Source organism: Ammospiza caudacuta, chromosome 14 (assembly GCF_027887145.1).
Source record: "Ammospiza caudacuta isolate bAmmCau1 chromosome 14, bAmmCau1.pri, whole genome shotgun sequence".
Classification (NCBI taxonomy): domain Eukaryota; kingdom Metazoa; phylum Chordata; class Aves; order Passeriformes; family Passerellidae; genus Ammospiza; species Ammospiza caudacuta.
The window spans coordinates 4,776,582-4,799,504 of record NC_080606.1 but is presented as its reverse complement, the minus strand read 5'-3'; the positions used below and the strand labels follow the sequence as shown (position 1 = coordinate 4,799,504).

The 22,923-nt window shown below is 40.9% G+C and overlaps 1 protein-coding gene across 5 annotated transcripts; it reads left to right on the top strand.

Annotated features, from left to right (window-relative positions):
- The first annotated feature begins 127 nt into the window (after positions 1-127).
- On the top strand, positions 128-22,746 carry OGT (O-linked N-acetylglucosamine (GlcNAc) transferase). 5 transcript variants are annotated; one of them, XM_058814325.1, is made up of 22 exons: positions 128-360; positions 3,914-4,094; positions 4,969-5,212; positions 6,746-6,814; positions 9,804-9,920; positions 11,241-11,320; positions 12,495-12,690; positions 12,933-13,073; positions 13,241-13,341; positions 13,534-13,687; positions 13,792-13,893; positions 14,078-14,257; positions 14,980-15,138; positions 15,761-15,850; positions 16,588-16,713; positions 17,126-17,296; positions 17,414-17,530; positions 17,610-17,777; positions 19,720-19,872; positions 20,566-20,818; positions 21,020-21,143; positions 21,693-22,746. In XM_058814325.1, the coding sequence occupies exons 1-22, from the start codon at positions 324-326 to the stop codon at positions 21,865-21,867; spliced, it is 3,138 nt and encodes a 1,045-aa protein (XP_058670308.1). In that variant the 5' UTR covers positions 128-323; the 3' UTR covers positions 21,868-22,746. The 5 variants fall into 5 exon arrangements, with proteins under 5 accessions (XP_058670308.1, XP_058670309.1, XP_058670310.1 ...); XM_058814326.1 differs by having other exon boundaries at positions 188-360; positions 3,944-4,094; XM_058814327.1 differs by lacking the exon at positions 128-360 and adding an exon at positions 536-639 and having other exon boundaries at positions 3,944-4,094.
- The last annotated feature ends 177 nt before the right edge of the window (positions 22,747-22,923 follow it).

Genomic DNA, 22,923 nt, shown 5'->3' with positions numbered 1-22,923 from the left:
GGAGCCACGTGCGGAGGTACCGGGAGGAGGCGGCGCATGCGCAGTCCCGCCGCCTTTGGCGCAGCGCTGCGCGCGGAAGGATAACTTTGTTCTGATAACGCGCCGATTCCAGCAGGTCCCTCCGCCCGCCGTGTGGCAGCGCCGCCCGGCGCCGCCCGGACTCTTTTCCGCGGAGATAGTTCCGGCCGCGGCCATTCGGTACCGCCGCCGCCGCCATTTCGGGAGCGCCGCCTCAGCGCGCCGCGACCGCGGGCAGCTCGGCCCGGCCCGGCCCGAGCACACCTTCTGCCGTCGCCGCCACAGCCTCCCCGGCCCCCGTCCCGATGGCGACCTCCGTGGGGAACGTGGCGGACAGCACAGGTACCGTGCGCTGCGGCGCCCCCGGGGACGGGCTGGCCGGGGACAGCGGGGGCCGGGCCGTGCCCTCGCCCCCGGGGCCGCTCCTTGCTGGCCGGGTCCGCGCCCGGCGGAAGTTTCCAGACGCGGTAGGGCGGGGGTGCCCCCGCCGCCTTTGTGGGGCCCCGGGCCCGAGCGCGGTGCTGGGCGCGCTCCGGTGGGCGCTGCCCGTGGGCAGCCCCGGGCCGCTGCCGGGGAGGTGTGAGTGCGGCTGGCTCGCTGCTATATTTATCAGACTATCAGGTGACTGCGTTAGAGGGCGAAGTAGGCGAAAAGCCTGACCCAAAATGTGTGTTGGTTTGCCCAGAATCGCTCGCTGCACTTAGACAGGAGTTTTTTTTCGGCAGCCTGGTCGAATGGAAGGTGTCCCTGCCCATAGCAGTGGAATTGGAACGAGATTGTCTTTAAGGTCCGTTCCAGCCCAAACCGTTCTGTGATTCTGTGGCATAGCTGGACACTACAGCGCTTTTCTGAACAGTAAGATAGCGTGTTGTATCAAGGAAAGATCCTGCCCTAAATTTAGGAACTTGAGGAATGGAGGAGAAATCTGACTTTCTCTGTAGAGCAAGAGAAAGAAGTCTTGTGCTTACTGAAAGGATGAAAGGACAGCCACAGCTTTATGCCCCAGATTTTGGGGATTTCTGTAACCAGAGGGGCAGGAAGAGCTGAAATGATGCTTGGGAAAAGCGGAAGGAAAAGGAGGACTTTTAGAGAAAGAGACGGGATAGGAGTGCGGAGATAGGGATCTAAAGAGACTCGGTAATGATACAGAAATGAGCTGCAGCACGGTGTTTGGTACTTTCTCAGCTAGAACTGTGTGTGTGGTCAGCGAGGCTGCAGCATCCTCCTGTAGCCTGGATCCCTGCGGGTAAAATGAGCCACGTGCACGCTGGGAGGGAGTCCTGTGCTGTCCAGCACCTCCCAGCTGGAGGTAACCACTGCTTCTGCCTGGAACTAGGTGGTGTCTGAGCGCAAGGTAGAGCATGAGTGTATTGCAAGCGCTTAGGATGGCATTTGTCGGGGGAAAATGGCCTTGGGCGCCTTTCTGATGGTTCTGTGCAGCTTTTTGTTTCGCTTGTATTGTCTGGAAGCCTCGGGGAAGGTCATTGTCACAGCACCGTACTAGACTTTTCCAAGGTCATAGTCGAAGCATGCAGCACAAATTAGCCGAGGTAGAGAAATTAATTTATGCAAGACACGAAAAGGGATTTTCCTGGCTGTGACTCCTCACTGCAGTTATTTTCTTTACAAATTGATTCAGTGAGCATCCATTCATGGGCTGTCTTACGGATATTTTGCACTGCATAACTTCCAGCCAAGTTTGTATTAAAAAGTTTCACTCATTCTGGGCTTCCTGATGTGGCTGTCCACTTCCTGCATTTCAGTGCACTTCTGCACAATCGTTTATAAAATAAATGCTTGGAGGTAAATGACTGGCAATTTTACACTGTTTGCCTTTTCTCTGGAGACAAAGGGTGGCTTGTTTTGTAAACAGAGACACTTGATGAATGAAAGAAAGTGTCAGTGTTTCTTCTTTTGTTGCATTTGTTAGTAGTTCCCATTGCCAGGTATTAAATCTGCACCGCCTGCTCTCTTGGCCTGGAAGTTACAACTTCAGTTTGACTTCTTGCTCTAAGTAGGCAAAATGTAGCCTTGAAATAGTGACTGAAAGTCTCTTTCTCTGCCATCATAAGCCTTGAAGTGTAAACTTCTCGGTTGTTATGTTTTGGGGTGGGTTTTTTTTTTCTCTTTGAAATTTACTGAAACAATTGAAATGTACTTGCAGAGGAAATTGAGTCCATGAGACACGCTCTTCCTCTCTCTGGTTTCTGTGTGCCATCAGTGGAAGTTGGAAATGCCAGAAGGGCACAGGGCACAGGGGCCCAGTGAGGAGCAGTCTGCTGGTGCCCAGTATTGCTGTCAGCACCATTTATTAGTGGTGTGGTTTTCAACCACAGTTCAACTTTCTCATGTTGAATAAAGGTTGTACCTTTTTATCTTTGCCAATCGGTTTAATCAGATCGTGAAGTCCACTTTGCCCTTAGTCAGGTTTGAAAACCAGGAATCTAATCTGGATAAGGCTGCTTGGTTACTAATTTGTGAATTATCTGAAAAAGAGAGTGGCAGTGGTAGTTCCAGTTTATTATGAAACAGTTTATAGCACTGACAGAGACTGTACAGTATCTGGAAAAACTACTGTACTTAGACAGGACTTGCAGTCTTGTATTAAAACCTACTGGTGCTAAAACCCCAAATTTGAAAGTAATTTAAATAAATTGCATCAATCCAAATTTCATAAAATAAACACTGGGTAGTAAATCTGCACCTAATCTCTTTATGATTATTTTGGCTGTCTTTAAAGTTCTCACAAAAGCATGAACTTTTGTACTACCTCACTACAAAAATGTAGGCTCATCTATTGAGCTGCTTTCTGGTATTAGGAAAGGTTTAACTGTTTCACTTAGATTCCAAATTTTAAAACTGTAGGATGAGGTGGGAAATGTATAATGAATGGAATGAAGGAGCTGCAGAGTACAGGAGGAAAGATGAGAGATACTTGCAGTAATCAAACATTGTAATAGTAAGAGTTGTTGGTATAAAGGCAGAATTTGAAGGCCAGCACTTTTTTCTAGGATGAATGGTTGTGGGTTTTTCCAAGTTGCACTTGCTTATTTGTAAGAAATTTTACTTCTCTCACTTCTGGTTGTTTTGCCTAAAACAGGTGGTGTTTCATTTAAGTATTTCATTCTCCACAGTTGAGTATTAAATACTAAAACTGTTTTGTCACTCCTGTTCCAGCTAAGCCTCCAGGAGCAGTAACTCCTTTCCTGCACCCTGTCTGTTTAATGGTTCCTCCTGTAGGCCAGTTGCGTAATCATTGAAGTGTGTGTTTGTCTTTCATCAGATATTGTTGTTCCACGACCATTTTTTGTTCTGTGAAGGGATTTTGACTCCTCAGAGGAAATATAGGAGTATGCAGGATTCAATGAATGTTACCCATTGTGCTTTTTTTGCCTTTTTTTAAAAGAGTTTTCACTACTTGCACAGCAAAACTTTCTTCTGTTCAAGTCCTTTATTAAAGTCTTTGTCTCCTGTCCTTCATTTCCCTATTAAATTGTTAGAACTTTTTTTACTTACCAAAGCATGGGATTTTCAGTCGTGGGGAGGAGTGAGGAGAGTCATTGTTCTGTTAGCAGCACTTCCACTGTCAGGAACTAAAATATCTTATAATGACAGGAGTCTCTTTCAGAATAATGGAAATGATTAAATTGCAAATATTCACAGTCGTTACAGTCTGCATTTTTGTTATTATTAGCTGATGGAGTCACGGACTGGTACAGATAAGATCTTAGAATCCCAACTGTCACCTGCTGTAGTGTTCCATATCATTTCAAACATTTTTATCCATTAGTTATGTACATTTTATTTTTCATTGTTTTGTTTTGTTTTGTTTTTGTTTTGTTCCCATCATCTAACTTTTTGTTTTCCCCCTTTAAATGTTTTGGTGATTCTCCAGAACCAACGAAACGTATGCTTTCCTTCCAAGGGTTAGCGGAGTTGGCTCATCGTGAGTATCAGGCAGGAGACTTTGAAGCAGCAGAGAGGCACTGCATGCAGCTCTGGAGGCAGGAGCCTGATAACACTGGTGTGCTTTTGTTACTGTCATCCATTCACTTCCAGTGCCGCCGACTGGACAGGTAGGCTGCTTCTTCCCTCTGGAGTTTTGCTTGGACTCATCAGCTTTACAACAGACAGGAGGCCTTGCCATTATTGGTGTGTTATTTTGATATTGAACATATTAATTAACATTGGAACATCAGCCACATTGGTGTGTACTGGCAGGATTTACCTCTGTAATGTTCATTCCACCTACAGTCTAAGGGTTTGGGGTTTTTTCTTTGAATTGTAAAACTTTCCTGCACAACAAGATGTTTAGTTAAAGAAGTTCTGTGATCTGAAAGTTGTTTCTTTGTTCTTTCTGCTTGCCTGTTCCTGATCTTGCTCTCTGTGCCTCTAGCATTTTGAATTTCACTTGTTCTAGCTGTAAATTCATGTTTGTTGGTGAAGCAAGTAAGAACTTTTGACTTAGGTTTGTTTTATATAGTCTTCTGATTGAAGTCATAGTAGTTCAGATATGGGAAAATAGAGTAAGTGGGGATACAGCAGAATTTTACATGTTAGTCATGTCCTGCTGCTTGAAAAGAATATCAGCATTGCCTAACACATACAGATGTTGGAAGAGGGATTCCTGTAGTTTTTTTCCAAATGTGTTGAGCTCAGGTTTGGTGAGGCAACTTGAGCCTTTCTGACTAAATGAGAGCTGTCTTTGTTCAGTACAACCTAAAATGGGATCCAGGGCAATCAGAGTTTAAAGTGGGTGGATAAAGATACAGGACAGCTCTGTAAGTCCAGATTTGCTGGCTGTGTGTTTGGCTCTCCTAAGCATGAATGTTCACTAGAGTGACTAGATAAACAGACAAACACTGAATGTCAAGGGTGGGTTTGTTTGGGTGGTTTTGGTTTGTCTTTGGGTCATGGTTTTTTATTTGCTGACTGGTCTGCTTTCTCCAGGTCTGCTCACTTCAGCACTTTGGCAATCAAACAGAACCCACTGTTGGCTGAAGCCTATTCAAACCTAGGCAATGTGTACAAGGAGCGTGGACAGCTGCAGGAAGCAATTGAGCATTACAGACATGCCCTGCGCCTCAAACCTGATTTCATTGATGGATATATTAATTTGGCTGCTGCACTCGTAGCTGCAGGTGATATGGAAGGAGCAGTACAGGCATATGTGTCTGCCCTTCAGTACAATCCTGTAAGTAATGCTTTATTTTATGAAAGTCCATTCTTTATTACTGCCTTAAGAGACAAAGGTAGCAGCATTCAAAGCATGAAAAACAGATAACCCTTCCAACTTGTATACCATAAACTTAATTAAGCAGTTAATACTATCTTTAAGGATCTTTGAGAGGCTTTTGCCACAATAAATTGTGTATTGCAGTAAGGGCTGCTGGTTGGTTGCTTTTCTCCAAATGGAACATACTTAACTTTTTAAATAAAAGGTAAGCAAGGTTTGGTTTTTCTCTTCTGAAGGCAGAAGCTTCAGTGAATGCCCCCATATTTAGCTTTATGTGCTTTAAGGTAGTACTACAGTGACAGAATTGATGCTTAGACTTGAATGTGAGATCTTGGAAAATCACCAGGTGTTACTTTATCACAAAGTCAGAAATTTGATGGCGATGAGCGTTGCCTTGGTAAATTTCTGCTGTATACAGAGTTAGATTTCCATTGTGGGCTGGTTTGCAGGAGCATCATTTAGGTTTTATAGGCTGAAACTGACTGTCTGTGAGTGACTCCTATAAGATGGATTGATCTGGTGTATGGATTTTTGGTTGTAACTGTTTCAAATTGACGTTTTTAGTAAGCAGACTGCTGTCCTCTGTTTATTTTCCATCATGTTCATTAAATTTGTATAGTATTGCTCAGTGTGATAAAGGTATTTGCTTGCTCTTTGGTCAAACATTTTGATAAAAAGAACTTCAAGTGCAGCATTGGTTCCATGGGCATAAATCCTTTTTCTGTAGGAAAAGCAAACCGAGTTCAACAAGAGACTTACTGAACCTTATTTCTCTGTGTTCTTAAGCCAGTGTGAACTTGTCTAACTTAATATGCCAGGTGGTGTGACTAGTGGATGCACTGGTTAGAATAATGTGAGATGGTGGGTTTTTTTGCAGGAGTTGAATTTTGTTTAGGTTAGTAAATCCTTTCATTAGTGTTGACAAAATGTCTACATTCTCTCTGGTCTTTGCTGCTGGATAATGCTGTTGCAGATTGTGCTTTCATTTCAAACAAATGAAACAACAAGAACATGGGGTAAAGCTGTTGGAAAGGGATGGATTAGTGGGCAAAACAGGGAAGAAAACTTCTTTAGGAATACAGGCAGCAAAATCACTTTATATATCTTATTTAAAAGCCATAATGGCAATGGTGTATCTTAAGAGTGCAGGTTTGCCATTAAAAAAAAAAGGGCTTGAAATGCTTACATGTGGCAAAAGGACTTAAGGTGCTGGGGGGGGCATTTATTTTCAGTTTTTTATTTCTGTATAAAAGGAATTGTATTAAATACTACTTCTTGTTAATTCTTTACAGTTGTACTTTTACAGTACTAAATTTGCTCAGATTATTTATTGTTTGTAATCTTACATCAAAAATAATTTCCATTTGTGATTTATTTATTAAGAATCTAAATTAAGCTTTAGGAGGACTGGGTTGTTCCTTGCAAGTTCTCTGTGAAGACCTGTGGGGAGTGTGAAGTCCTGAAGCTGATGGTGTGATTTTGATTTTTCAGGACTTGTACTGTGTTCGTAGTGACCTGGGGAACCTGCTCAAAGCCCTGGGTCGCTTGGAAGAAGCCAAGGTAGGTGTTGGGTAGAATACATGTAAACATCAGTGTTTTGAAAACTTGAACTTTGCACCAAGTCTTCAAATCTGCGTTGATCAACAGACAGTCCGAGAAACTTCTGAAAACTGAAGGCACTGAAACACCCCAGAGTAGTTGCAGGGCAAGCTATGGCATGTCCATGTTTAAAAAGTTGGTTTAAGTCAAGAAATGGAAAGTTACCAAGCCTTGCTGCTGAACTAGACTATCTGATACCATTCTGAAGTATTGGGCAGGGGCTCCATCATGCTTTCATCTGGAAATAAGTAACAATCCTTCAGATCTGAGGCTTGCCTGCTGCTGCCAAGCAGAGAGCCTGTGGTTAGCTCGAGATCCCTGTACGATGCAGGTGCTATTGAAAAGGCTGCTCTTCTAAAGTCCTTTGTGGCTTGTAAGTGAAGAAGAAACTTTCCAAATGTTACCTTGTAATATTGGCTTTTAAAGATTTTTATTCTTTTAACTTTTCCCTTCCCTTGATAGTGGAAGAAAGGCTAGTAAATAATAGCTGCAGTATGCGACACACACCACTCTCCCACCCCCATCCCCAATATCTTTTCTTCATGTCTTCCCTCTCCCCTCCCCCAAAATAAAGAAATCGGAAGGACAAAGCTGGTTTGTTTGGTAAATGAACTGATCAAAAGAAAACTTGCTGTAGTGGAAAGGTGGCTTCTAGCAGTCGTGCGTTTCCTAAACTGACAATTCGAACACCAAGATGAGTTTCAAATTCTTGGCACGTTAAAATTGGGATTGCAGAAAGAAATTGTCTTGTTACAAGCCACCTTACGCGTCCGCGCTGCCGGGGTGAGGAGTGTGGAGAAAGCAGAGCCACTCTGGGCTCCACGGCTGTCGCTCCAAGCCCCACGCGCATGCTCAAAGTGGAGTGTATGAACAGCGTAGCTGTCTGTTTGGCTGCAGCACCAGCTGGGGAGGGTGGGCATCTTTGTGGGGTAACGGGGACAGCAGGATCAAAATTCAATATTGCTTTGTTTCTCATGAACAACTTGGATGCGTGTACCACCGTAGAGCAGCCTGATTGATTTGGTCGGATCCAGGTTGAAAACAATTGTGTAGCGGCATTCGGAATTGAATGGTCTTTGAGACACTTGGTTCTCAGCCCACCAAGCGGACAGCTAACATGAATTGCACTTCACTGCAGCTTTAGTGTGACTGGTATAGGCCAAGACACTGCGCCTGCCTTAGGTTGCTGACTTCTTTGTTTCAGAGCTCTGGAGACACCTAGTTTGAAAGTGTTATTCCGTTTTGTGAGAACTTAATAAACGAGGAAAAACATCTCGAGTAAATTGCAATGTGTTTCTTTGGTTATCAGTCCATTTGAAAGATCAAGCCAGCAGATTCCTTACAGTTTGAACTAAAATTTAATTTCTTTGTAGATGTTTCAGAGCCTTTCTTCCAAAAAAAAAAAAGTCCCTGCTGTATGCAATTGCCCGATTAACCCTCTCCCTTCTGCATGTCTCCCTTGTTACAGACAGATTATCCTCATTCCCATGTGTTAAGACATATCCAAAAAAATGCAATTGCTTTGTTGAACTCTTACTAATGATCTTGTTTTATTTTCTCTCTTGTTTTTGGTTTTTCACCACTGATATTGTATTTAGAAGGTTTCAGGTGGGTGAAACCTCCTATTCCATGCGTAAGGTGCCTCGCTGAAGGGAGCTCGAGGCCTGGATCTAGGGCAGACACACACCTCCTCCTCCTCTTCCAGCAAGGAACGCACCGAAAAGTCACATGATGAGAAATATGGTAACGGGTTTGTAACTGCCACAGCAAAACCATTTGCCTCCATGCCTGAATCTTCTGTCTTGTGGCTTCAGAAACAGCTTAAAATATTTAATTACAAGCAAGTAATGTAAGAATATTTTATACTATTAGCCACAAATTCTTTCAAAGAAATAAAGTAAAAGTAAATTAAAATATTTTTTAAAGAAATAATTGGAGATAGTTAATAGTAAAAGCTTCTAACTCTTCCGGTTGTTCATTTTTTTCCTTTTTTCTTCTTTGTTTGGATTGCAGCGTTCTGCTCTTCTGATGATGCGCTGTGATCCTGCAGTAGCGCAAAGGCTGCGCAGCGGTAACGCGCATTGCGTGCGATTCAAGCCCCCGTGAACGGTTGACTCGATGATTAATCTCTGATCGGGCGACTGCCCGAGCTCCAGGCTGCAGCCTTTTGAACCAAAATTGGCTTGTAACGCATTTCCAGAGTCCAGACATCAAATTTAACATGCGAGTTTTGTGTGGGCCTGTCTGGTAGATTAATGATTCTGGTTGGCTGTTCACTGCACCTTGGGGCAATCACTAGAGCCAAGCAGTTCGCAGCGATAGCGTGGCGCCGTGCTGGGTAGGATGCGCAGCGATTTCTTGCGCTTGCATTACAGGGACCTAAACCTTCATGCAATCCTGTCATTTGAGGTTTTGAAGCTGCAGGAGAGGTTGAATTGTATTTAAAAAAACTGGGGAACAAGAGGTGGCTGGGGTGTGTCATTGCGTTTGACAAGCACACTTTAAACTTTTTCAGTAGTTGGTTTTTTTGGCTTTTTTTTTTTGTTTTTTGTTTTAAAGTAATTTCAGATTTAGAATATTTGAAAATTTTCTTCCAGAGTAAAGTTGGTTTTACATGGTAATGTTTTTATTTTTACACACTTTAAGGTGGCAGATGTTCTGGTGAACTACTTGGATTCTAAGATGATTTTTGTGGCAATCTGGTGTCTGAAGGAATGTTAATCTGTTACCAGCATAACTGAAAAATGGTGGGCTTGCACCTGGGTTTTGGTTTGCGCTGGCGCAGGATCAACAACAGTTTGCAGCGCATTAGTTTTGGCGCAAGCTAGCCTATACTGCAGGGTCACTTTTGGCTGGTTAGAGAAGGCATACTAACAATTATTTTTTCTCATTTTTTTCTTTTTACAAATATTCCCCTTCCCTTGTATCTCTCTTCTTTAACTATTCCAAGGCGTGTTACTTAAAAGCAATTGAGACTCAACCAAACTTTGCAGTGGCTTGGAGTAATCTTGGCTGTGTTTTCAATGCCCAAGGAGAAATTTGGCTTGCAATTCATCACTTTGAAAAGGTAACTACCTAAGGGAGTCAGCTTCACTGCTAGATTTAAATGTACATGCAGTTGTGTGCTTGCAGGTGATAAATATTTTGGTAGTGGAGAACTTTATATGATCCTGTTAATTGTTTTTTTAAACTTGCTGATGTTTCAAACTGCCTATACGGTACTAGAGAGAGACACTTAAAACTCCCCTAGGACTTCACACATGTCAAATATGAGAAAATTAATTAAATTCTTCTTCAGCCCTTTCCTGTACTGAATTTTTTAAAAACCTGATTTGATGATAATGTTTTGCATGTGTTGTGTGTCAGAGAAAGAATCAACTTGGTGCTGAAATAATTTTGCACTGTGATTTTTGTTTCAGGTATTACTGTCCTTTGAGCAATTGAGAAGAACAGTTTTAAGTGACACATTAATTCCTCTTCTCCATGGTTATTTTTCACTGTTCATATTTCCCTAGATTAGTGTCATTAAGAGTTGTCTGAGACCCTCCAATTAGTGTCTAATTGGCATCATAATTAATTTTGTCCTCATCTCTGAAGTTTCTAGAGTGCCCTAAAGCTGAATTTAAGATGTGGCAACAGTTTCTTGCTGAAACTTATGGCTTTAAATATACAGAAAAAAGCCTAGCTGCTCAAGATTTTTTTTGAATCTGTGTCTAGTCCATGATAGATGAAGTATTTTAATATGGAATTAATAATTCCCATAAGACTGTAAGAGTGGGGCTTGTCAAATACTCATATGTAGCTTTGTGCTGCAGCTTCTGTAACATCATCAGTTTTAAGTGATTTTTTTGCATTTTATTAGTTTTGAAGGGGAGCAAAGATGTTTTAGTTAAATGGCTACTCAATTTTCCCTGCACATGTGATGTATTTGCTGTTTCCTTGATCTTGTGAACAGCCTGTTTTCCTGTACTGGTAAAGCTTTAAAATTCTGTCTTACTTTGCAGTAGGTAAAGGATACAGATAAGGGTTTTTTATGGTTTCTTCTCTAAAAACAAGCTAAAGACAACGTAGCATCAGTAGACAGGAGTGTTAAGTATGATCAGCCTAATGTGAAATAAATGCTTAAAATTTTATTCTGCAGTAGTTGCAACTCAGTAGGTAAGCAAACAAATAAATTTGAAGGTAGTACATGCTGTCACTTCTACAGATAAATAACTTTGCTCTGTGGTTGGTTTCTGTGTTTTCCTTCCTTACTGGATTATTGATAAAGTCTTAAAAACTTACAGATTATATTTATCAAATTTTTAAAAAGCTGCAAACAACTCAGTTTCATAGAAAATACGTTTGTGTTTAATGCTCAAAACTTTTACTTCAAAACTATTTTCAGGCTGTAACACTTGACCCAAATTTTTTGGATGCTTATATCAATCTGGGAAATGTTCTGAAGGAGGCAAGGATATTTGACAGGTAAGCAGATCAGTACTGTTGCTCTCTGTGGCTTGTCAGATATATCAAGATACAGATTGTGTTCTTTCTGTAAATTGTCTAGGGGCAGGGGTAGCAAAGACTTCAAGTCTAAGCTTAGCAAGCAAATGGCTTTGAAGTGCAGACAGACCAGGCTACTGGTCTATTTAAATAAAAATAAAAAATTCCAGTGATATGTATTCATTCATGTTGCTTTCTTGTACTTAATGCATTGTCAAAACCAAGAGTTTCTGATGAAAATAGATTTGAAATTAGGGCTCAGAGGGTGAAAATAAGATGCACAAGGAAGACCTAAATGCTAGATTTCTCTGTTTTTATTAAGTGATTCAGAACATAATTTGCAAGTGTGTCTCTTCAAAAATTTCCCTTCTATGTGAGACACACTGGAATGCTGGAATTCAACTAAACATGTGATTGAATATTCTGTATTTCTGACATGTCTGCCTGATGTTATTGCCTTGGGTTGCAGTAGTGTTGCTGTGTTGTTGAACTAACCTGTTCTGAGACCTCTAATCTGATACGTGAGTCTTCTGTTTCTGGGAAAAGATCCAGGCTGTGTTGTTTATATGCAGTGTAGCATATTGCATCTGTTAATTGGGTTTTAATTTCTGATAGCTGTGGTTTGTGGCCCCAGATTTAATAAAAGCTTGCAGGGAACAGGTTAATTATCTGCATTGCACACAGTCTAAATGACTCAGTGATGTCAGATTACATCATGAATTAGAGGACCAAACAGAGGCATGTTTTTCTATAATTTCAGATTTTGTATCACCTTTTAAAGATTTACTTACAGATATATCATTTTCCTAGAAATTTGATTTAAATACATCAGCCATTTATATTGTGCTATAGGAGCATATAATGAAAGATTTCACTTTTGAACAAAGTGATTTAAGTCTAACTGATGGTTAGTGGTGAGAATAAAGATGTAATGTGGTACTGTTTATCTTGTTAAAATTGAATAATAAACTGGCAAAAAATGGGGTAAGGAAAAAGAGGGGTTTTTCCTAGTAATGACAAGTGTTAAAAAGAAGAACCCGAAAGCTTTCCTTGTTTTCCAGAAGACCTAATGTTGTTCAGTATACACTGTACCAAGGTAAATAATTCCTGCTCTCTGGGTGATTGTTTACCTCTTTTTTCCTTTATTTTGTTCCAGAGCTGTGGCAGCTTACCTGCGAGCCTTGAGTCTGAGCCCGAATCACGCAGTCGTGCACGGCAACCTTGCCTGTGTGTACTATGAGCAGGGCCTGATAGACCTGGCCATAGACACCTACAGGAGGGCCATTGAGCTGCAGCCCCACTTCCCTGATGCCTACTGCAACTTGGCCAATGCCTTGAAGGAAAAAGGCAGTGTAAGGAGCACTTCTTTCTTCTTAAAATTACAGTGAATGCTTTTTTAATAGATACCAGCTGCCACCAATTTGTTAAGTTGTTGAGCAAGTTGTTAAGATGGATGTTAACCTCACTTAAAAGGAAGAATAATTCAGGAAATCTCCATCTTGAACCTTTTAAAAGTGATTGTATAATGACTTTTCATAAACAATACTTTTACAATAAATGTTACAATATTAAGAGTGCCCCCTTTTTTTTGAAGGTGGTAGAAGCAGAAGAATGCTACAACACAGCCCTTCGACTTTGTCCCACTCATGCAGACTCACTCAACAATCTGGCAAACATCAAGCGGGAGCAGGGCAATATTGAGGAAGCTGTGCGTCTTTATCGGAAGGCTCTTGAGGTACAGTTGGGTGTGAGGGGGAGAGGTGGGTGGTTCTGCATGGGAATGTGTAATAAGACAGAGATTTTCTTCCCCTTTCTCTAAAAATAAGTAAGAATATACAATAATAAATGCATAACTATTTTTGCTGTGATGTTTGAGACACAGTCAACTTCTTTTTCTTCCAGGTGTTTCCAGAGTTTGCTGCAGCGCATTCGAACTTAGCAAGCGTTCTGCAACAGCAGGGAAAGTTACAGGAAGCTCTGATGCATTACAAAGAGGCTATTAGGTAAATGGATACTCCCTGTAAGACTCCTGGCCTTTCCTAATGGGAAAGTGCCTGGATTTGTATAGGAGATGATTTAGTCATGTGTTGTAATTTCCATAGTTGCTCTTCAAATGGAAAAGTCTGGATATGAACATGTTTTCTCATCAGAGGAGGAGCTTTTCTTGTTCATGATATATAATCTTTATTTTTCAGAATCAGCCCCACATTTGCAGATGCTTATTCTAATATGGGAAACACTTTGAAGGAGATGCAGGATGTTCAGGGAGCTCTGCAGTGCTACACCCGTGCCATTCAGATAAACCCAGCTTTTGCTGATGCCCACAGCAACCTGGCCTCGATTCACAAGGTAGCACATGGGAATGATTCACTCTTAGAAGAGTGTGGTGGGGCACTGTGAGTAGTTACCCTGAGGATATTTTTACCTGCTGACTCATTTCGGTATCTTCACAGGATTCAGGGAATATACCAGAAGCCATTGCCTCTTACCGTACTGCTCTGAAACTGAAACCTGATTTCCCAGATGCCTATTGCAACTTGGCCCACTGTTTGCAGGTGAGGAAGATGAGGCTTTGAAAGACTTCAGTTTTAAATCAGAAGATAAGATTTTACAGTCATTAACAGTAATTACAGAAGTCGTCACTTCCATTTTTGGAAGAAACGTTAATCTCAACCTCTGAAATAACTGATACAGGCTGGGGAAGCTGTTGTCATAATCTTTGTTTTTCCTTCTTTATAGATTGTCTGTGACTGGACAGACTATGATGAAAGAATGAAGAAGCTGGTTAGCATTGTAGCTGATCAGCTGGAGAAAAACAGACTGCCTTCTGTACACCCACATCATAGCATGCTGTATCCTCTCTCTCACAGTTTTAGGAAGGCAATTGCTGAGAGACATGGAAATCTCTGTTTGGACAAGGTAGGAAGTTCTGTACAGGCCAGTTGTTGTTTGAGGTTTTGTGTGTTCCTACTCAAAATCGAATACTCAGATTTGTCAGTATTAGCCTTTGTAAGCTTTCTGAGTCACTGACATGTGAAGAGGTGGGATGTGATGTTCATAGCTGTTAGTGCTTGTGAGTTTTGAGACAGACTACTTGTGCGGGTGCCATTTATAATTAAAAATGTGCTGTCAGCTGGTGGGAGGGTCCAGTTAACTAATGGAAGGTAACACTGTCACAGTGACTTGTCTGAGTAGCCTGATAATACTGTCAGAGATAGTGGTTGCAAGCTGATGCCTTGGCAAGATGGAAAGCAAAGAACAGAACAAACACTGTGGTGGCTTACAGCAATGCTGTTCTGGTTACCGGTGACTTGTGGTTTGAGAACTTCCTGAGGATCATGGTGTGGTATCAGGATATTTAATAATTGGGGTGGAATACTGAAACTGTTAGAAAAGCAGAAATGTGCTAGTGGTGTCTGTATTTGTGTGAGAGCAGAGACATCACATCTTGTGACACAGTGTGTGGGCACTGCACTTGGCTCCAGTGGAATACGTAGAGCACAGGTTTGGAACAGCAGATGTCCATGACTGCCTGCTTGAATGTGGGATAAGGTTAATTCTGCAAACTCCTAGGGGGGTTTTGTCCCTTTGTTTAGATTTTAATTCCTGGGTTTTTAAACACTCGTGTGTTTTCTTGGCAGATTAATGTTCTTCACAAGCCACCATATGAGCATCCCAAGGATTTGAAGGCCAGTGAAGGTCGACTTCGTATTGGCTACGTGAGCTCTGATTTTGGAAACCATCCAACCTCACACCTAATGCAGTCAATTCCAGGCATGCATAACCCAGACAAATTCGAGGTAAAAATAAAAATGGCATGCTTAAAGCTCTAAATATGCCTATAAGTGGCACTTTTTTTTTCCCTTGGTGCAAGCAATTAAATCAGGAAAGAGCAAATTTTTGCTTCTGGGGTTGGTTTTTTTTATGGGTTGATGAGTTCTTCAGCCCAAATCATCCTCCTTTACCATTATGAAGTGCTGTTTTCAGATACACTTGTGGTTTCCTACTTGGGAGAACCAGTCACTGTTAAAAAGCTTCCCTGAGGCTTGGCTTGCCTATTCAACCTGATTCATAGTTATGATTCTCACTAATTACAAAGTCAGAGTCGACTTGAAGGCAACTTAGACATCTAATTCTTATGCAGATCTGTCTGTTAAGGTTACTTTGCCTTGCACTGATGAGAAGATTGGATATATGTCTGTACAGGATGCAGGGCCATTCTCTGGCACAGAGCTAAGCCTGGTTCAAATGTGTCAAAAAATGGCTCAATGCCTCTTTCTTGGCTTCTTTCTCAACTGGTAAATGCCATGTAAAAAACTATGATTTCTGTGAAACTAGACATAATTTAAAATCACAATATAGCACAGTTATTTTATGGACAAGTTGTCATAGATACTCAATTTTTGGTGCCTCTTATTTTAGGTATTCTGTTATGCCCTGAGTCCTGATGATGGGACAAACTTCCGTGTAAAAGTGATGGCTGAAGCAAATCATTTCATTGACTTATCTCAGGTGAGCTTGTTTTATGCATTGACCTTCTAGCAAACCTAAATTTTTCTAAATAAAGAAAGAGATGAATCTGTGGTTTGAGATGCTTAGTTGCAATTATTTCTTGAATTAGGCTGATGTTAGTCTCGAGAATTTGAAATTTGTAGTTGTATTGGCATTATGCCCTACTTCAGATGTGATGGTTATCTTGTGACCTCTGATTATTAAAAAGTAACATCAATATTTAATAACTCTCGCATAAAGTCTCAAGAAGTCATATTTAAATGTCATGGAGAAGTCAAGATGTCACAATGCAAATAGATTTAAGCTTGTCTTAGGTTCAGTGTGAAAACTGATCAGGATTTCAGTATACACAGAAGTCAAGGCAAAGCCCTGTAGTGTAGTTAACTGATCTTATTCTTGATCTTCATTTTGATCTTCTGTACTACCTTAGTTTGTGAACATGCCACTTGCCCTATGTGAGCTTTAATACTAATTAGCTTTAGAGGACTGGGTGTGGGGGAGGGTGTTCTGGTTTCTATAACCTCAGTTTCTGGCCTTTAGCTTTTGTTTTACTGCTACTCAGCTCTACTGCTGCATTGAGGATTTACACTTCTGTAAAACCAGAATTAACAAGATCTAAGTCTCACTTAAATTAAATTATGCAGTTGGCATCTATCCATTCTTACACTGATGACTAACCACATTTATTGCTGGGAGACTGAAAACTAAAAATTATCTGTTTATTTATTTATTCGTAGATACCATGTAATGGAAAAGCAGCAGACCGCATCCATCAGGACGGGATTCACATTCTCATTAACATGAATGGTTACACCAAAGGAGCCCGAAATGAATTGTTTGCCCTGAGACCAGCACCTATTCAGGTAACTGAGTTACAGGGCTCTTAGTAAGCCAGAATCAGTGTCAGAGGTTTTTTGGAGGGATTTTTTGACTAAGGATTTTCTAAAATGCCTATGGAAAGAGAATGAGAGGAACCTTAATCAGAGTCATTCTAGACTACAGGAGTTGTCTCAGGTGAGAGAAGCTGTAATCACTGATGGTTGGCTTCAAGCTGCACATTGTGGGGAAAATTTGCTTGAGAGATCAATTTTAGAGCATATTTGAGCTGTTCACTGTCTTGGTATGGAAATTTAGAATTAGGGGTTGATCTTCAGTTGGTAAAGCAGAAAAAGGAACTTGAACCTGTATGTGGCAAATGTAAGTTAAAATTGATTTTTAACTGCCTTTATTTTTGCAATGCACATGAAACTGAAGCTTTGCTTTCTTGTTTTTTAGGCAATGTGGCTAGGATATCCTGGAACCAGTGGGGCATTGTTCATGGATTATATCATCACAGACAAAGAAACTTCACCAGTTGAGGTGGCTGAGCAGTATTCAGAGAAATTAGCTTACATGCCAAACACTTTCTTTATTGGAGACCATGCCAACATGTTCCCCCATCTGAAGGTACGTTGGAAGATAGGGCAAGAAAAGTAGGTGTTTTCCATAGGTATCTATGAAATGGCACTCGGTATAGTATTGGTAAGGGGTCTTGTAACTTCTTGAAATCTTTTCTTTTGACAGAAAAAAGCAGTGATTGATTTCAAGTCCAATGGCCATATTTATGATAACAGGATTGTTTTGAATGGCATTGACTTGAAGGCATTCCTGGACAGCCTTCCTGATGTCAAGATCGTTAAGGTGAGAGTTGCTCTTGTTTGTGTACAATCCTGGGGACCGAAGGTAGAACTCCCTCTGATCCCTGTGTGATTTATCTCAGATGAAGTGTCCTGACAGCTGTGACAATGCCGATGGCAATGCCGCCCTCAGCATGCCAGTGATCCCTATGAACACCATTGCAGAGGCTGTGATTGAGATGATAAACCGTGGGCAAATTCAGATTACTATCAATGGCTTCAACATCAGTAATGGGTTAGCAACTACTCAGGTGAGGCACTTCAAGACACTGGTATTTATGTTATATATGTGTGTTTTAACATAACAATGAAGAAAAACCTCCAAGCAAATGTGTTTTCTGTCATGTTGATTCCTTTAGTTGTCATACTGAAGGAAGCTCATTATAAGCCACAGATGTACTGGAAGATGATCTTCCCCCCAAAGATAGAGGAATTGTATCTAGAGGTATCTAAAGTCCAAAGAAATTCTTTCTTGTTGCATAAAGAAGATATTTGCTTGTTCTGAATTTAAAGGCAAGATTTCCCTATTGCCTGCAGCCTACCAAGATTTGTGAGCTGTTACTCAGTGTCAATTGTGTTTTTCTGTTAGAAAAAAAATTGCTGAGTAATAGGATAGAGGCAAAGTTATTGCACTGTATTTCAACAACATCTATGCATCTCCTCACATCTTTCAGAATTTTACACTATATTAGCACCTCTCAGTGCTTAACAGTTCATGGGATTTTAGTGACAGTTACTGGCATTTAATTTTTCCACTGCAGAACAGTTTTTTCCTTTTAGAAATGCCATATTCTGACATTAGCATCACTCGGTATCTTGTGAATTTTATTCAGTTTACAGTTCCTCAGGAACCTCTTTTACATCACTTTGATACCTTTTATTACCACTGCTTTGTTCATAATCTCATAGCTTGGTTTATTTTTGAATTCTTTTCATCACAACTGAGACTTTTCTTTGAGTTGGTCATAGTTTCTCTTAGCTTGGTCAGTAAGGCTGTTAGCAATTTTTCTGAAGTTGTCATCTGAGAATCATAGAGAATTCTTGTCTTAACACTCCACCACTGAGATGAAAGACTCTCACCTCTGTCTGTGCACTTCTAAACCAGGATTTCTGTCTTTCAGTGACATTAATATAGCACTTCTTTGTGCTGAGATCAGCTACTTTTGGGCATAGGTCAACAAGAACTGATCACTGTGTTTTTGAGGTCTCGGTGACCTGAATTAGTAGCATATTTACCAACTTCTGTTGTGCATCTACTAACAGTCAGTGACAGTGAGTCATTGTCATTCACATGAAGTGTGTCATCAGTGGCTGGCTGCAATGCTACTGTCTAAATTTTTAATGCCTATGTATGTAAAAATACACATATATACAGAAAAAGGCTCTAAGTAGCTGTGTTGGCCTCTCTGTTTATCTGATTTTGATCCCGTCATGGCTTGTCTTAATTAAAAATCCTGCTTCCATTTTACTAATCCTCAAGACTCTTGCATGGTAACTTGATTATTCCAACTTCATCCTCTGCTCCTTTTTATTAGAATATTCCTATTTTTTGAAGGCTTTTCAAAAGTTTGTCATTAACTCTTCTTATTTTCAGCATTTTCATTATTTTCTTTGTCAACTGGTTCCTTACAGTCCTATCAGTTACATACGAGTCTGCCTCTATTGATTATCTGTTCTGTGCTTACTGTGTTCTATCTTAAAAAAGAAAAACACACCCAAAAAACCCACCCAAAAATAAACCACAAAAATCCAAACAAACCAAACCCCAGCTTTGCTTTCTAAATACCTTTTTATTCTGTCTTTCAGTTTTAATTTCATTTTTGGTCTCAAGGAAATTACGTGACCTTAAGGAGGATAGGATTCCATGTGTAATGCCTCTTTATATGATTCTTCTTTCCAATTATTCCAGTTACTTGGAATTTCGGGGAGATAATAGGAAGGGCATGAAAATGCCCAGTGTTTTTTGCCTTGGTGGTTGCAACATTGTGGCATCCACAAACGTGTACACATACCAGTTAAATTCTTGCTATGGGTAAGTAGACAATTTTGTTTTGTATCATAAAACCAAAGATGTACTTACAGTAATTTGTTATGCTAACAAATGTGTCTCAGGCCAATTCCACAGGGCATAGTCTTGTTTCCTGCAGTTTCAGTGTTTCAATAGCTTTTTTTTTTTTTTTAATTTTATTTTAGATAAACAACAAAGCAGCAACTGGTGAAGAAGTTCCACGGACTATAATTGTCACTACCCGTTCTCAGTACGGCCTACCAGAGGATGCTGTTGTGTACTGTAACTTCAATCAGCTCTATAAGATTGATCCTTCCACCTTGCAGATGTGGGCTAATGTGAGTATCTGTATCCAGCAGGAAATCTAAGGTCAGACTTCTGGCAAAGTTGGTTAGCAGAAACTTCATGCAAGTTAACTTCTCTATGGAAAACATTGACCTTGAGCCATATGAATACTTAAAGTGTTCATGTTGCAGGGCTTAGTGTTAGTAGCATATAGAGGGGTTAAGATGTATTTCCAATTATATCTGTGTATCTAGCCAGTGAAAATTTATGTTTGGGATAGCTTAAGTATTCTGGTTCTCCATTGTGAAATAATTTTGGATTTCCTTAGTCTTTGCAAATGAGTTATAACTGGCCTTGGCAATTGGTACATTGATAAATCTGAGTGGAGAACATTTCTATCAGGTCCCAGTTTACAGACAACAGTGTATTGCTGAGAGCTAATTGAGGGTAATTTTTCTTTATATTCCATAGTACAGGCCTATAAATAAATGAGATCATAAACTTCAGTACTTACTCTCTTAAGGAACTGCTCTGTACACTGTTGCTCAGAGTTGCTGTCTCTTTCAGTGGGATCAGAAATGCAATCCCAGTGATCTCATTTATAATGATGATCTCTTTAATTTCTGCTCTATACCTCAAAGAATGATGACGCCTTCCACTTCATTTTAGTATGTGGCAATTTCTTGTTTAGAAAAGTAAATATTCTTCTCTGAACTTCCTGTATTTTCTTCTTGTTTTTGTTACAGATCCTTAAAAGAGTTCCCAACAGTGTGCTGTGGCTGCTACGTTTCCCAGCTGTAGGAGAGCCCAATATCCAGCAGTATGCACAAAACTTGGGCCTTGCCCAAAACCGAATCATCTTTTCACCTGTTGCCCCCAAAGAAGAGCATGTGAGGAGAGGGCAGTTGGCTGATGTTTGTCTGGACACTCCCCTTTGCAATGGGCACACAACTGGCATGGATGTGCTCTGGGCTGGGACTCCAATGGTCACTATGCCAGGTAGTGCAGCAGGGAACCTACATTGAATACATGGCTTGGAATATTAGTCATTTTTTAGTAACAGCAAACACATCAAACTCTGCCTTTTGTAGAGGCAGAAGGAAAGTAGCTCCTAGCTCCTGTGTGATAAGTTACTTGATAGACTCATTCCTGGATTTTTTTTTGTTGGTTTTGATGTGCCTTTTATTTTCTTTTCTTCAGGCGAGACTCTGGCCTCACGAGTTGCTGCCTCACAGCTCACTTGCCTGGGTTGTCTTGAGCTCATTGCAAAAAGCAGACAGGAGTATGAGGATATTGCTGTGAAACTGGGAACTGACCTGGAATAGTAAGCAAACTTGGACTCTGGAATGTGGGAGCATCAAGAATGCAGAGTATTTGGGCACAGTGCTGAGGCATCAGTAGTTTTAATCCTGCAGATATTTTATATGTAAAATAGCTGGGCAGTCCTTGTCTAGAGGTGTCTTGTGTTGCAGTCAAGTCAGCTTCTGCTTTTATGGTAACTTAACAGCACTCCCAATTGAGTAACAATTCTGAAGAAACTGCTTATATGCAAAAGTGCAATACAGTTTTATTCTTTTTAAATAGAAGATTAAGCAGTTTGTCACTTGAAATTAAAATCATACTGTAAAGTGTTTACTGCCTTACAGATAATGCAGCGAGTTGATGTTGCAGCTCTTCTGATTTGAAGTAATTGTGCTGGTCTGTATCAGAAATGAGAGGAGATAGAACAGGAATTTGGTGGAGGTGGGGAGCAGGTGTTTGTGAAACAGTTGTACAGGCAGTTCTGGGTTAGCTGAAAACAGCAGGTTTCAGAGGTAAACAGTATGATGTATTGTCTGGAACATCTCGTGACTGCTTTAACTCTCTTTTGTAGCCTGAAAAAAATCCGTGGCAAAGTGTGGAAGCAGAGGATATCCAGCCCTCTGTTCAACACGAAGCAGTACACGATGGACCTGGAGCGGCTCTACCTGCAGATGTGGGATCACTACGCTGCGGGCAACAAACCCGACCACATGATCAAAGCCGTGGAGGCCAGCGAGTCTGCATGAACAGAGACACACTGGGCCTGCCCTCCAAACTCTCCAGGAACTGAGCCTCTCCAACACCTGTGCAGAGATGATCAGCTAAAAACCGTGCATTTCTACTTAATCTGCCTGGTACTCTGTGGCTGAAGTAATACATGATGGTGATTAAAGCACAGCCAGACTTATTTCTTGCATGATAGGGAAAGACTCAATAGAGCCTGGGATCCTTTTATTCCATGAGGAATTTGAATGGGATTGAGCCGTGTACATGTGAGCCTGTGTGTATGAGTGACAAAGTGGTTGCTGGGGGAAGTTTGAACTGCCCAACCAGTTTATGATATCATGGATTGATTTAATCTTCCTACAAACCTCTCTCCTTTTACGTGGATTGGGAATTGGAGCGTTTTAACATTTGATTTTGGGTACTCCTGTTGGTATATATGTGGTTCTCCCATGACAAGATTTCCAGCTAGCGAGTTGCTCCCTGTGTTAATTTCTAAACTGCGTGGACTGAAAGGGCGTATGTGCTGGTGTAGTCTTTTTTTATAGGTTTTATAAACCACTTGAGCCTATATCAGCCTTTTAATGTTTGACCTCTGTTTTGGAGCTCTCTCTGTAATGTGTTGGTTAAGATAAGGACTTTTGTTTTTTTGTTTTGTTTTGTTTTTTAAGCTTCTCCAATAATTCAGCTAATTGGCTTCATGATGGCAGCTCCTATTCTGTTAAAAAACCAAATTTGATTTGAAATTAATCCTTCCCACAGGTGTTTGAGGTGAACACAAACTGGTGCCAAATACAGATCTTTCAGGAATGATTGTTAATTATGTATAGGGGTGCAGTCCTAGGTACTGTAGCAAAGACTTTAAAAAAAAAATAAAGCTTTGGTTTGCCAGTTTGATTTGACCGGTGTGTCACGTTTTGTGCTGCTGTCAGAAAAAAAACCTTGCTGGCCTTTACCCTTCCGTTGTGTACCGTTTTGAGCAGCGGTTTGGGCAGCAATGGGTATTTTGTGTAGGAATAGGCGGAATTTCCGCGCTGCCGGTGCCGCGGGACGGGCGGGCCGCTGGGCCGGCCCGTGTG